The 14,889-nt window shown below is 37.9% G+C and overlaps 1 protein-coding gene across 1 annotated transcript in view; it reads left to right on the forward strand.

The window, feature by feature from the left end:
* Nucleotides 1–14,889, forward strand: part of CFAP43 (cilia and flagella associated protein 43) — a 107,364-nt gene that overhangs the window by 55,615 nt on the left and 36,860 nt on the right. Inside the window, exons 19-24 of the mRNA XM_023206210.3 lie at nt 240–317; nt 6,453–6,578; nt 10,131–10,235; nt 11,238–11,354; nt 12,254–12,484; nt 14,367–14,573. Coding sequence (XP_023061978.2) covers nt 240–317; nt 6,453–6,578; nt 10,131–10,235; nt 11,238–11,354; nt 12,254–12,484; nt 14,367–14,573 — 864 coding nt within the window. The remainder of the gene's footprint in view (nt 1–239; nt 318–6,452; nt 6,579–10,130; nt 10,236–11,237; nt 11,355–12,253; nt 12,485–14,366; nt 14,574–14,889) is intronic.

Here is a 14,889-nt window from a genome sequence, read left to right on the forward strand (position 1 = left end):
CATTGGCCATATAATTGACATGTGTTTCATGTAGCTTTAATGTCACTTACATAGCAGCAGTTAGATTTAAGCAAGGTATTGCAGTGTTATTATTTCATGTACACTTTATATTCGTCTTTACAAATTTTAGTTTCTGTTTCTAGAGAATTGCTATCTATGTATCTCTTTATATATCTCTCTGTCTCTCTCTCTCTCTTATTTCTCTTGCTTTGTTAAGTGATACACTTGTTCTGTTTCAGGCCATCAAAAAGGAGATTAATCTGTTTTCCAAGAAAAGGAAAGAGATAAAACAAGGAATCAAATCACTTTCCAAAACTGTAAGTGTTGTAATTTCATATTCTAATACATTTGGCCCTTATTCTAAAATTACTTTTTGAACTTAATTTTGTTCTACCCTGAGGATCTATACCTCCCTTTCTCTGTTTGTAAGCTCAGTTTTCTGAAGTTCTTTAATAAGATAAAAGTTTCACCAATTCACACTCCGTATCAACAGTGGTTTTCCCCATCTTCCCCCAAATTACCGTCTTAATTGCTTTTATAATACTGATTTTTACCAAAGTTATGCATTTATATTTTTACAGATTAAATAATACTGAGTTATGTAGTTAAAAATAATATTTTTTAAGCAGCCACTGCCCTACTTCTCTTGACTGATACTTGTACTCCTGAGGTAACTGTTTTCTCTTCTTTCCACTTTTTCATTTGGGCTGTTTACCTCTGTCTAAATAGTCTTCTTACTACTGTTGTTATTTCTTGATATTTCTGTTTTGATGCTAACTATGGGCTTCCTGGTATGGAACATGAGTAGTTATGCTTGTTACTGCTCCCCATCCCCACTATAGCACACATATAAATCCATGCTTGGAATACATACTATGATAGTTATTTGAATATTCTTCAAAGCTGAGCCACACAGTATATTATTATTACATTTCTGCTTTTACAACTTGATTTTTCTTAGAATTAATAGTTAACCTTTGTTTTGGATAAGGCTTTCTATGACCTATTCAAACTCAAAATGCTAACAAATTCTTCTCAATACAATCAAATACTTGAAGTGATCAATCTGTCAGTGCATTTTTTGGGCAACCTCCCGTCTAGAGCTTTCCATCCTCCAGCTCCAGTCAAAGCACCTTGCTCTTGCTCTGTAGACCAGGTGTATGGCTACTGTCCTAGAGATCTGCCTCCTAAGTTGGAGCTCCTATTTCCTGAGTCCCACTTGATTTTCTTTGTATTCTTGGTGTGTGTCCTTCAGTAGCTTCCTATGCAGGACTGCTGTGTTGTGCCATACTTGGGAACATCCTTTATAACATAGCTGTGCTTCTGGGGTACCATTCAAGTGGTACCACTGTGAATGGTGCCCTGCTGCTAGACCTGTCAGATGCTTTGGCTCTGTTCTTGAGAAAGGGTACATGGGAGGTACATTTTGTGAGATGTGGTTTTTCTTAAAATGTAATTATCCTACACCCATATCCATTTGATGGTTTGCCTTCAGAATGTTGAAGGCTTGCTCCATTGTCTCCTGACTTCCAGTGTTTCCTTCAGAGACTCCAGTGCCTGACTCCCAATTCTTTGTAGGTAAGCAAATTTTTATCTTTGGAGACTTACAGGATCTTCTCTTTATCCACAGTGTTTGGAAATTTACAGGTATGCACCTTGATATGTTCAATGGGTATTCTTGGTTTGCTGGTGCAAACCAAGACTCTCTTCCCTTTTCCACTCTTCTTTGAGCCCCAAGAGGCTGGCCTTTATGGATAGTAGCAATGCACTGTCTTGCCTTCTGACTTTCTCTTGGGTTTAGGCAATAAGTGGCATCAGCAGGAGAACCCTATTGTTGCTGCTCATGAAGGCCAGCCTCTTGGGGCTCAGATCATGGATTGCAGGGCAGGAGACTAAGACCAGGGTCCTCATTTTCCCAGTTTCCTCCCTGTAGGGTTATGAGTTGGCAATGACCGCCATCCCTCTCCTACTTTTATGGGTCTCTCCAGGTTCATTAACCATTCCCAGCTCTTGCCCTTCAGACCTAGGAGTGGAGATGGCTTCCCGCAGTTGGAAGCCTAATGCTTTATCATGTCTTGCTGGCTCTCCTTACTCTGCCAAATCTTTTTTTTTAAGTTTCTCTCTTCAGTTTTCCCATTTGAATGTGTTACCTTTTCCTACCAGGACCCTAAGTGTTTTCTTCTTTCATGTGCTAGACTTTGATGGGCATTTTAATAGGAAACCTTTGTCTCTTGGTTTTAGAAAAAGTTCTTAAATCATTTCCTTGGCCCTTTGTTTTTATTTTCCTAATTACTAATAAGACTGAGTACCTTTTCATAATTCTAAACACTATTTGTATTTCTTCTCCTGTGAATTTCCTGTTTATATTCTTTGCCTATTTCCTTATTGGATAATTGGTTATTTTCTTGTTGATTATAGGAGTTCTTTATTTTTATTTTTTATTTATATGTATTTATGATAATTAGAGTTAGCTAGCCTATGGTAACACATAAACTCAAAAAAGCATAGTGGCACAGTGATGAGAAGGTTATTTCATTCCCATGTAACCATCCTGGGTAGGTATTCAGCTCAGCAGCTGCTCTGTTCCATGCAGTCATTCAGAGACCCTGCTATCTTCAACTCAGGGCTTCGAAGATTGCCTTGTTTGATCTCATCTGAGTCAGTTGGAAAGGAAAAGAGCGTGGAAGTGTGAATGGGACATATCTAAAGGTAGCCCTTATTATTAGGTGAAACTTCATGTAATTGCTGTTTTATGTGGCTCAACCTACAAATATTTTCTAGAAAAATATATGGCTCATCCTACTACAAATACTTTCTGTCTTTTAACTTTTATGAAGTGCCAAATTTTAAATAATTTTATTAGAAAGCAGAATTTTAAAATTATGGCATGATCCAAGTTTTTGATTATTTTCTTTATAACTTTTGGGTTTTACATCTGATTTTAAATGACCTTTCAAAGTCACACATATTTTCTTCTAATACTCTTTGATTTCACCTATAATTTATTTTTGTGAATGGTATGTCATATGGTTCTAATTTTATTTTTTTCAAATAAATAGCCCATTTCCCAAGTCTGTTTTATTTAATATACTATCCTTTCTCTGCTGATTTGCAGTGTCTCCTCTATCAATCCCTGGACATAGGATTGTTTCTGGACTCTGTTCTAAGATTGAATATTGATCTTTTCTTGAGCCAATACCAAGCTATTTTAATTACTATAGCTTTATAATAGTTCTTGTATCTTGAGAATAATTCTCCTTTTGCCCTTCTTTTAAAAAAAAAAAAAGGCCTTTTTATGTGTACTTACTTTTCCATCAGAATTTTAAAATCAGCTTGTCAAACTCCATGAAAAACTCTCATTTGATTTTGATTGAGAGTATATTGCTTATAGTTTGATTTGGAGAAAAATTTATCTGCCAGCTCTGAACTTTAGTACATATATATATCAATATATATGATAAAACTTTACTGAAGAATATTTTTTAAATTGAAGTAAGATATATACAGACAGTCCCCAACTCAGAGTGGTTCAACTTATAATTTTTCGACCTTATGATGGTACAAAAGCAATGCACATTCAGTAGAAACTGTGATTTAAATTTTGAATTTGGTCTTTTCCCAGAGTAGCAATATGTGGTACCATACTTTCTCACAATGTTGGGCAGTGGCAGTAAGCCACAGCTCCTAGTCAGCCATGCAATCATGAAGGTAAACAATGAATACTCTGAAGTGTACTGTGTTGCCAGCAATTTTTGGATATCGTGTTTTATGTTTTCGCAGCCCAGCATGTCTACAAATGCCCCTTTTGACATGATATTTTCATCTTACAATGGGTTTGTTGGGCCATAACCCCATCATAAGTTGAGGAGCATCTGTATATTTATATATTTACATCTTTGGTTTATTTATTTAGAGACAAGATCTTGCTTAGTAACCCAGGCTAGAGTGCAGTGGCACAAGCGTAGCTCACTGCAGCCTTGAACTCCTGGGCACAAGCAATCTTCTCACCTCAGCCTTCCAAGTAAGCTAGGCCTGTAGACATGTGCCACCATGCCCAACTGATTTTTGTATTTTTTCGAAGAGACGGGGTCTCCCTATGTTGCCCAGGCTGGTCTTGAATTCCTAGTCTCCTGCCTTGGCCTCCCAAAGTGCTGGGATTACAGGCATGAGCCACTGCACCAGGCCTGTGTATTTATTTCTTTTAAAATATATAACTTTGAAAGTTATATTTTCAATAAATATAATATTTACATAAGTGTATATTATATATTTATTTATTTATTTATTCAATTTTAAAAAGATAATCTCCAGTGAAAGTTTATAGTTTCTCCAAAAGTGACTTTGTGTAAATTTCTAATTAGGTTTATTTTAGGTATCTTATAGTTTATACCATTTTTGTGAATGGAATATTTTTCTATTACATTGGTGATATGGTTTGACTGTGTCCCCACCCAAATCTCATCTTGAATTGTAGCTCCCATAATTCCCATGTGTTGTGGGAGGGACCTAGTGGGAGATAATTGAATTATGAGAGCGGGTCTTTCTCATGCTATTCTTGTGATAGTGAATAAGTCTCAGGAAATCGGATGGTTTTAAAAAGGGGAGTTTCCCTACACAAGCTCTCTTCTCTTGTCTGCTGCCATGTGAGACATGCCTTTCCTTTCACCTTCTGCCATGATTGTGAGGCTTCCCCAGCCATGTGGAACTGTAAGCCCATTAAACCTCTTTCTTTTGTAAATTGCCCAGTCTCAGGTATGTCTTTATCAGCTGCATGAAAACAGACTAATACAATTGGTATATGTTATATATTGGTATATATTATTGGTATATGTGAATATTATTGATTTTTTTCTGACCACCTTGTTGAATTCTTTTTAGTTCTACTATTTTGTCACTTGATTGTCTTAGATTATCTAGGTAGACTATCATATCTTTTGAAAATAACATATTTATCTCTTATCAGTCATTATCCTTCATTTATTTTTCTTGTCTTGTGATTCTCTTTATGAAATACAATATTTTGCACTCCTAGTTGCTGTAAAATTATAACCTTCTTGCTTAATTAACTCTTTTCCTTTGGGCAACAAGTCTTCTATTTGTTGAATTTATTGTTTCTCTCCAGTGGTCTTGTTGTTCCCCAAATATTTAGTGATTTATTGTTATTATTTCATGCTTGTCTTTATAATTGAAACTCTCTGTTACAATTCCATGATACCAGCTCAGCCTGCTTTGGAAGAAGTATAGGAGATCTGACTTTAGCAGGTATTCTGTCTGCTCTCAGTAACAAGAGAAGGGGTGGGTGGTGTTGGGAAGTGTCTTGGCAGCCCATTGTGTAGTGCGGGGAGTTCTCTATTCTTTCTAGCCACTGACAGATTCCTTGGGCCTTGCCTTGTTTCTCCCATCCAAATATTCATTCCAGTTTCTTCTACCTGGAGACAAACACTCCAGTTACTACTGCTGGACCCTAGGGTACTTCACCAGGTGAGGGTACAGGCAGGTTCTACTGTCTGTTTCTGATGCAGCAGCCCCAACTAATCAACCTGCCAGCACTCTTAGGTTAACCCTTGTTCCTGTATCTGGTGTAGCTTCCACCTGTTGTTAAGTGCTGTGCTGAGGGCATTCTGGGCTGATCCATCTGATTTCCATCTTTCAGTTGTAGTTTTCATGCTCCTGAAGGATTCTATTTCTTTTTTCCTCTTCATTGTAGTAATGGATTTATCTATGCTATACTTCTTTTCTCTTAACTTTATATTTTGGGGCAAAAAAGAAAAATCGTTGAACTCATTCTCAGTCTATCATTTTGAAACTGAAGTCCCATTTTTTCTATCATGTTGTCTGCCTCATTTTTGTTTATTTGTAAGTGCTTTTTATATATTAAAGACATGAATATTTTGTCATACATGTTGCAGTGTGTATTCTTTGCCCCTGAATTTTTTGAAGTTATAAACTTTTAAAGATAATTTTTATTGTATAGAAGTTCAAATTTGTACAAAATTGAAGAGAATAATATAATACATCCAGTGGCCAATATCATTTCACCAATGCTTCCATCCATTACCCTTTCCCTGATTATTCTGAAGTAAATCCCAAACATCATATCATCTCTAATTATTTTGGTATGTGTCTCTAAGTGATAAAAACTCTTAAAACACATAACCACAATGCTGTTAGTATACCTCAAACTAGCAACAGTGCTTTAATATCATAGAATGAAATGATGAGCTTATATATTTTTGTAGTTTTTCTTGTTAGATGAATGAGTTTTTTAAGGATGAAACCTTAAAACTTCAGTAACCACAATAAGCCCATAATCTAATTCTTTACTTAGTAGTACATTTAGATAAAGAAAACATCTATTTTTTATTGATTGCTGCCTAAAAGAAACTAAGAAAATTATCTTATTACAGTTTAATTCTTTACTTGTCACCACCCTTTTTTATTTCAACATTCAGATTCTGAATATGATGGAAGAAAATGACAAACTAGAAAATATTGCAAAATTAGACCAACAGGAATTTGGTCTAGATCTTGAGGAACTAGAAAGGCTTCATGATGAAAGTCAGGAAGAAGTGGCAAAGGTATGAAAAAGTATAATTTAAGCACCATAAAGTTATGATGAAAGAAGTAAAAAGATAACAGGAAAGGGAACTTTTTCATAATAATGTGAATATGACAAAACCTTTTCCAGTATAATGTGAATGAAGCAAACATAGTACATGTAAGTGTAATGAATCAGGAGGTCACTGAATTTGGGGGTTAGGAGCAGGGGGAACATCTAGGCCAGCCAGACATCTGACATTTGCTTCCCCTCCATGACATTCCTGCCAGCCGTATGTTTGAACATTTTTGGAAATCTTCTCAGCCACCTCATGCCAACTTTGGACGCTTCTGGTTTAGTAAGCCCTTTCTTAATTAGAGTGGAAATCTTTCTTCCTGTACTCACTGATCCTTCTACTCTTTGAGCACTTCCTACTCTATGGCCCCTCTGAGAGTGGTAGAGGATTAGAAATTTCCATGTTCCCTGTGGATCTTCTCCTGTCTAGGCTAATTATCCTAGCTCCTATGACCATCATGTATTATACTTTCAATAGCCTCGTCATGATCTTGCCCTTTTCCTCCAGATTAATTATATTTGCATATTGTACCCACAGAAGAATTCAAATTATTTTCTGTCCAGTGTAGAGAAAAGCATAAACTGAAACCTCCATTCATACTATACTTCTATTAATTCAGCCTTTGTATTATTTTGTGGCAGTCACATCAAATTGTTTGCTCATATGGATTTTATTTTAAATAAAAGCCCTAAGTGTGTTTTACACAGGATATACTGAAGCTACCTCTTTCTCAACCTGCTAGTACAGGTTAATTTTTTGAATCTGCAAATATAAAAACACAGGAGAATGAAAGATAGCTGGATTCAAGGACAGTTAAGGTGGATTATAATAGATTAAACAACTACACCAAGAGGAGGTTGATTATTTGACTGATGCCTCTAGGAGGGAGGTTTCCACCGTGTGCCCCAGGACTTGGTCCTGATAAACATGTTTATTAATGACTGGGGTGAAGATATAGAAATGAGGAGATTTGTCAAATTAATGAATGACGTGAGACTGAGAAGTTGAGGAAATGTAGTGGATAACAATTAGGACAAGAGTATCTCAACAGACTGATTTAGTATAATAAAATTTACCTGGGATAATCATTCCTTCATTTATTCTGCAACATTTATTCATGTCCCAGGCACATTAATCTAGGTGCTGGGAATACAATAATGAAGACAGACACATTTCATGGGGCTAATGTACTGAAGAAGAACGGTCGTAAACAAATCTCTACATAGTATATGATGGAAACAAACTGGATGCTGTGATAGATGTGGGAGATCTACTTCTGTGGTCAAAGAAAGCCACTTCAAAGGGCTGACATTTCAGTTGAGAACTAAAGGAAGAGAGACATCTGGCTGTGCAAAGATCTGGGGGGAGTGAATGTCAAGCACAGGGAGCAACAAGAGCAAAGGCCCACAGGCAGAAATGGCTTGCAGTATTCCAGGAACAGCACGGCCAGAAAGGCTGAAGCATGGTGGGTGGGAGAGAGCCTCATGGAATGAGGTAGGGGAGGTAGGCAGAGGCTAGTGCCTAAAGACCTTGTATATTGTGGTAAAGAATTTGGCTTTTTTATTGATTGTGCAACAGGAAGCTATGAAAAAAGTCCCATTTTCTTATCACAAGAGGTAGGCACCAACTAGGAGCTTTTTGAATTTATTTATTTTGATTATCACAATTCAAAAAGGCAGGTGATAGTTTGCCCCACTTGAAAAAACTGAGGCTTAGATAGAGGCTTAGAGAGCTACAGCCACTTGGCTAAGATCAGAACCAGGAGGATCCTGGCTGTTCCTCCTCAGAGGCTCTTCCTCCTTGGCTCTGGCTTGGCTCAGGCTCAGAATGCCCCTGCTATTCTGCACCAGGTTCTCCCAGCCCAGTCATCTTGACCACTCAGCAATGTGTGTGGGTTTGGTGCCTGCCCCCTTCCTCACTGTATATTTGCTTCTCTCTCCAAGCTGGATATGACTACTTGACACAGTGAACCTGCCCCCCTGGCCCACTGAACTATTTACCATTGCCAAACTCATCCTATCTCCCCCACTGCCACCCTGTGCCTCTGCCCCAGATGCCCCTCCTTGCCACTTACCAAATTCATGCTCATCCCTCAAGAGTTCTCCTTGATCCTCTGAGACAGGATTTGGCACAGAGAAAGGCCCTCCACATGCTAGTTTCCCTCATATCGTGTATTTTTTTTCTTGAGCTCTGTGCCTTTGAAGAGATATTAACACCAGATTAGGCACAATAGTGGTCCAGTAGAGAACAGTGTTAGCAGATGGCACCATAAACTCAGCTGTTTAGGAGCTTTCAGCATGTTTAGGATCAGAATACTAGTCCTTGGGAAGAGTTAGCGGCACCTGCCAGTCAAGGATGTGAATGAGACTAGGCTACTACCCTGCCCCGGCCAGGATCTCAATAATAGGAAAAAGACCAAAGCCCGATAATGACAACCTGGACACAGTATTAGGGACTGAGTTTGGAGGAGTTGATAAACAGCCTCAGCAGTGGAGAGAGGAGGGCCGAGTGGGCTGGGAATCAGGCAGGTCCTGAAAACTGATATGCCAAGCCAGCTGTCTATTTAGAAAGAAATAATTTAAAACTATATTAGCTATTAACTTTCTGGGTCAGAATCAAAAAGAAATGAATTACAAATTAAAGTCATTTAATCAGACAATAAAATAAATAGAAATTCACAAGAAGTACTAAAAAAGACATTTTAAATCTGCGAGATATTATTCTTAGCTAGTTTGCTAATAATTCTGCCAAAAAAATGAAGTGCATAGAGATCCTGAAAAGGATGCTAAGGACTAAAGATTGTTAGGTCTCACTTCCACACCAGGCCTTTCAGGAAACTGTATTGAAATAGGAATACTTAATTATTTAAATAATAAGCAATGGGATTATGTAAGCAAGTAAAACTAACTGAAGTAACATGTTTTTAAGTGGAAAAAAACACAAATTGTATGATCCCCAAGAGTAGTAGAGGGTTCTTTTTTATTGTGGACGTAAATAATAGAATAATTAAGTACAGTAAAGACTCCCAGACAGAGGTCACAAACACACTTCAAATGTGTGTTGGTGAGATTTAAGCCAACATTTAAATATCTGGCAGTTTCACATAAAAATATGAATTCCAGACCTCTCTAATAAAACAGGAAGACTTTGCTCAGTGGTTTTGCTTCACTGCTGTTCCAAGCAGCAGATTTTGTGCACATTAACCATGCAGCTCACCACCACAGTACATCCATCCTCACACCCCACTTCACTTGTGTATGCAACCTGACCATCCTTAGAGGTACTGTGTGTCCTCAAGGAAGAGAATCCAAGTCTACAGACAAACTTCAGGAGATGTTCTCAAAGGCAGAGATGTGTTTCCCGAAAGTGCATCTCAGTGCAAAGTGGCTCAAAGTGTTGGAGAAAGACAACCAAACTCTACCACTGAAAGTTCAGTTAATGAGTTTACAATGGAGATTATTATTTCTGAGGCCACACTTTCATTTTTATCTTTTCCCTTTGTCTGCGTTCTTCAAGATGATAAAGGATATAGAGATGCATAACCTAGCCAAGAGCTATTTGGCTGAACTTATCAAAGAAGAATGTTGGAATTCGATGGCTGTGAAAGGTCGAGCTCTTAAGGTAACAGATAGAACCCTAGGTACAAAACCTGATGAGAATTGTCATCAAAAGCTCAGGAAAGTTTTAAAAATAAATTTAAGAAAATTCAGGCGTAGCAAAGCACTGAGAGCATGACTTGCCCCTTCCTATACTGAATTTCACCTGGATGTGTCCCTGTCTCTTGGCTCCTTCCCTCTGTGCTCAGTCCCCATGTGCTTCCCAGCCATTTCTGAAGATCCGTCTTAGCATTCTTTTCCTCCTTTCCTCTCAGACACCCTCTGCATCTGGGTCTTAATAGATGTCTGCTCACTCACATTTCACAGATTGAAATGTAGACGAAATCTGGTTCATGTTTCTGCCTGTGCCTGCCTTCCCATTTTCTAAGGAGCTGTTTCTCATTGAGATGCCCTCAAATAAAATTTCCCTGTTTGTGCAGGGTGACCAAAAGTCTCAGGTCATGTCTGTGATCCCAGAGTAACTGTTATCAGCATCCCTTTCACTTTCAAATATGCTCCAAAAGTGGACAATGAAGTATACGGCCACCCTACATTTTATGTGATTTGAGTATTGCTCTAAAACAGGGTTCTCATGAGCCATACATTTTGGGCTGGATCATTTCTTGTTGTGGGGGCTGTTCTATGCCCTGCAGGATGTGTAGCAACATCTCTGGCCTCTATTTGGAGACAGTAGCATTGTTTGCCTCCACTAATTAGGATAAAAAATGTTGCCAAATGTCTTGGGGGAAAAGGATGGGGAAAGAAGGAGGGAGAAAAATTGCTCCTAGTTGAGAACTACTGACCTAAAAATCAGCCCTTCACAAAAGCACAGTATTTTATATGAAGTTTATACAAATACTCATGGAATACATTGTTTCATTTTTAAAAAGGTTTCCATTGACAATTTTACCCATGCATGATAACCTATGGGTTAATTTTAATCACAGAAAACATCCCCTACTCAACCCCAGAAATGCACAATTATTCTACAAATGAATTTATTTTGTCTTGTGTTTTTTTCCCCAAGTGTTTTCATATCCCCTGTGTGGTTGAAAACTTCCCGATGAAAGCACGCACAGTTGAAGAGCTGAAAGAGTTGGAAAGAGTTTTACAACAAAAGAAGATTGAAGCAGAGTGTCTCAAAGTACTATTTTAAATATATATGTGTTTATATAAGTGATGTGCTTTATTTTAGAGTCTCCTTTGTTCAGATTTGAGTTGGGATATAATTTAAGTTTAGGTATTGTATGTATTTATATTTTTATTTCTTGTTAATTTGTAGAATATATTCTAATGACTGTAGGAGCCTGTATCCACACAATAAATCAAGGAACCTATATCTTATACAACACTGGCTAGCCCTCAAATATGAGGATATACCTTAAAAAATGAGATTTGGGGTTTTGCTCTTATCCTGTACAGAGGTTGTCTTCATCCACAGATATCCTTTTCATCCTCCCTTGTCACTAGGGATTGTTTTTAAGATAATTGATCAAGGATAAAGTAGAATTTGTTTTGATAGAATTATGGTTTTCCTAAATCCCACTTTTTAAACAATAATCTCTGTCAAACCACTAAAAAAACACTGCCCTTCAGTGTAGTTTTGTTTTGGTCAGAACTGTGCACCCACTCTTTTTCTGAAACAAAAAGAAGGCATGCTTAATTCTTCTTAACCTTCACCCACCAGTCCTTTGTGAACAGGTTTCTTTGTAAAATATAAAGAGAATATATATTTCTTAATATTTAAGTACTAAAAAAGACTCAAAATATTTACAAGCAGGTATCATACTGACAGAAAGATAAAAATATTACACACCCTCAAGGACAATTTTTATTCCTTTGATTTATCCATCGTTTATCAGTTCTGAAGCTTTAATCTCTTCTGCAGCAGTTCTGGGATCTATTCATCACTTTGATTTCAGTTGTTGGCAAGACAATTCAACAAATTAAAATGATTGTTGAAATAATTAAGTTGTCACAAAATTTCCCTTTAGGGGATTCTTATTATTGCATAACTTCTGTGTCATCTTTTTCTACATTTAGCTACGGAAGGAAATTGTAGAGGCTCAGTCTGGAGTTATGTTGGTTAAAAAGCATCATGAAGAGGATGATGAAGAAGAGGAAGAGGAAGACAAGACAGTAAAATATAGCAATTTGCCCAATTACCTGCTTGGTAGTCTGAGTACTGATTTTGGGGTAGATACCTCTTTATTGTCAAGCCAATTGCAGCTTCATTCCAGAGAAGAGAAAATCAACCAAATTATATTACTGAAAGTGGGTGAATTCTTTTTATCCTCAAAAATCTCTAGAATACATTAGGTGGCTTTCAAGGCCTCATATTGAAAACTAACGCCAATCAAATGATGATTTAAAAATACATAGAGGAGGCTGGGTGCAGTGGCTCACGCCTGTAATCCCAGTACTTTGGGAGGCCGAGGCAGTTGGATCATGAGGTCAAGAGATCAAGACCATCCTAGCTAACATGGTGAAACCCTGTCTCTACTAAAAGTACAAAAATTAGCTGAGCATGGTGGTACGTGCCTGTAATCCCAGCTACTTGGGAGGCTAAGGCAGGAAAATTGCTCAAACTGGGGAGGCGGAGATGGCAGTGAGCCAAGATCATGCCAGTGAGCTGGATCTGCACTCCAGCCTGGCGACAGAGCGAGACTCCTTCTCTAAATAAATAAAGAAATAAATAACAATACATAGAGTAATATACAGATACTGTCCATGTTCTTTAGACAGATCTTGTGTACAAGAGTTGCGTTCAACCATTTGGACTAGGTTACTGTGATACCAAGTTTTCTAAAGAGCATTCCACAACAGCTGACACCACAAACCATTCTGCTTTGAACATCAGTAAACTCAAAGAGAAAAGAAAACACTAGAATTCCATTTTCTCAGTATACCCAAATGTCAATTAGGATTTCCTTGTAAGATCAAGGTGTTATTGTTTATCTATCTGCTTAACCTGGGGAAAGACAATTTCCTCTAAATTTCTGTAAATTCTGGGGTTCAAGGATAAGGTGTGAGGTCCCTCTGGCTCTAAGCTCCTACTCCTTAACTTTCCACCAAACAGTCTCAGAATAGGTCTATACATGTAGAAACCCTGACTGAAGGTTTTTGAAAATGCAGTGACTGAGACTGTGCCAGTGAAGATAGTTTGAAATTGAATGCTGGCAATCCCTGTTCCTGAAAGCCCTCCAGCCACGTCTGCAATTTGAGTTCTAGTCTCCTGCCATGTTCTTAAGCTCTCTCTTCCTTTCCTTTTCTTTTTCTGCTCTAACCCCTGAAATTTCTGTTCATTAACACTCAGGGCTATTTAGTTACCTCATTTGTTGCTCAGTTTTTGCCTTCAGGGTCTCACCTTCTTTCTGCTTTTAATTAAGGTGTTTGCCTACAAGGAGGTAATTTCGGCCCAAGAGAAATTCTTGTGCTAGCTGTTAAGATCATTTTTTCACCCTGCTTTAATGGTTTCGTCTTCAGTAGGATAGACATATAGACTAAACTCCCATGATAACTCAAAGGCCACTTTGGGTTGACCCGTCAGCAGGAGTGGGGGCAATCCAGTTGGTCCCACTGGCACCTTAGGAATTGCATACTCCAGTCGGCTAGCGCAGCTGTCTTTCCTACCTGAGAATGATGTGTTCGCATAGAAGAAGAGTATTGTGTGTGGTGGTGATTCTCTGGCAGGCTCTCCAAATACTTCCTACAAACTATCTCTTCTTTTCCACATCTACCCCAACCCAGGTTCCAAAGAAAAGACATGTGCCAACTTAAATCCTGTATATTGCTTTTTAGATATTTTATAGTGGATTTTGTACCAAAGTAGAGAGAATAGCCCAATGAGCCGCTAAGTACCCATCACCCACTTCAGCATTTGTCAACCTGCACATGGAGTTACAATTTACATTTCAGGAAGCAGGTTATGGTCTAACAATTATGTGGTAGCTTTAATCCTACCCATACTTGGATGCCACTGTAGATTATTGAGCCAAGAAATGACTTAATATAAGTAGTATTCTAGAAAGATTCATTTTACCATCTTAAAAGATAATTTGTGGAATGATTTTAGAGGGAAAGTGTAATTGTGGGATCATGTTACCAGTAAAGACATAGTAAGTGATGTGTTTTCAGTAACATGTTAATATTTCAGGATATCATTTACAAGGTAAAAACTGCTTTCAATAATGAGTTTGATGCTGCATATAAACAAAAAGAGTTTGAAATTACACGCGTGAAGGAAAGAAATGTTCGAATTCGAGAAATTATTGTCGATCTGGAATTGGAAGAAGCAGTCTGGCAACCAGAATTTGAAGACTGTGAGAAGCCAGAGAGAACGCTTGTTGTGCAAGATGAGGAGGTACTGGCTAGCTGTGTTCTCCCTTCCCTTCTTTCTCAGAAGACTTTCCCCAGCTCCTATTTATTCACCTTGGTTACTTTATGGGAAGTGATTATACTGAGTAGCACTCTCAGTTGCAGATAACAGAAAGAGGTGATAAAGCCTCAGCAATAATGAGAATTTCTTTTACGAATCCTATGGAGTCCAGGGAAGATTTAGACACTGAGCCCAGGAAGAAGCAGAAACCAAAAAACTGGAGCCTCGTGGGAGGTCCAGAAACCTTTCTTCATCTCTTAGTTCACATCACTCTGCATTTCTACTTCCTCTGGCAATTTCT

This window comes from Piliocolobus tephrosceles, chromosome 9, assembly GCF_002776525.5.
Source record: "Piliocolobus tephrosceles isolate RC106 chromosome 9, ASM277652v3, whole genome shotgun sequence".
Classification (NCBI taxonomy): Eukaryota; Metazoa; Chordata; class Mammalia; order Primates; family Cercopithecidae; genus Piliocolobus; species Piliocolobus tephrosceles.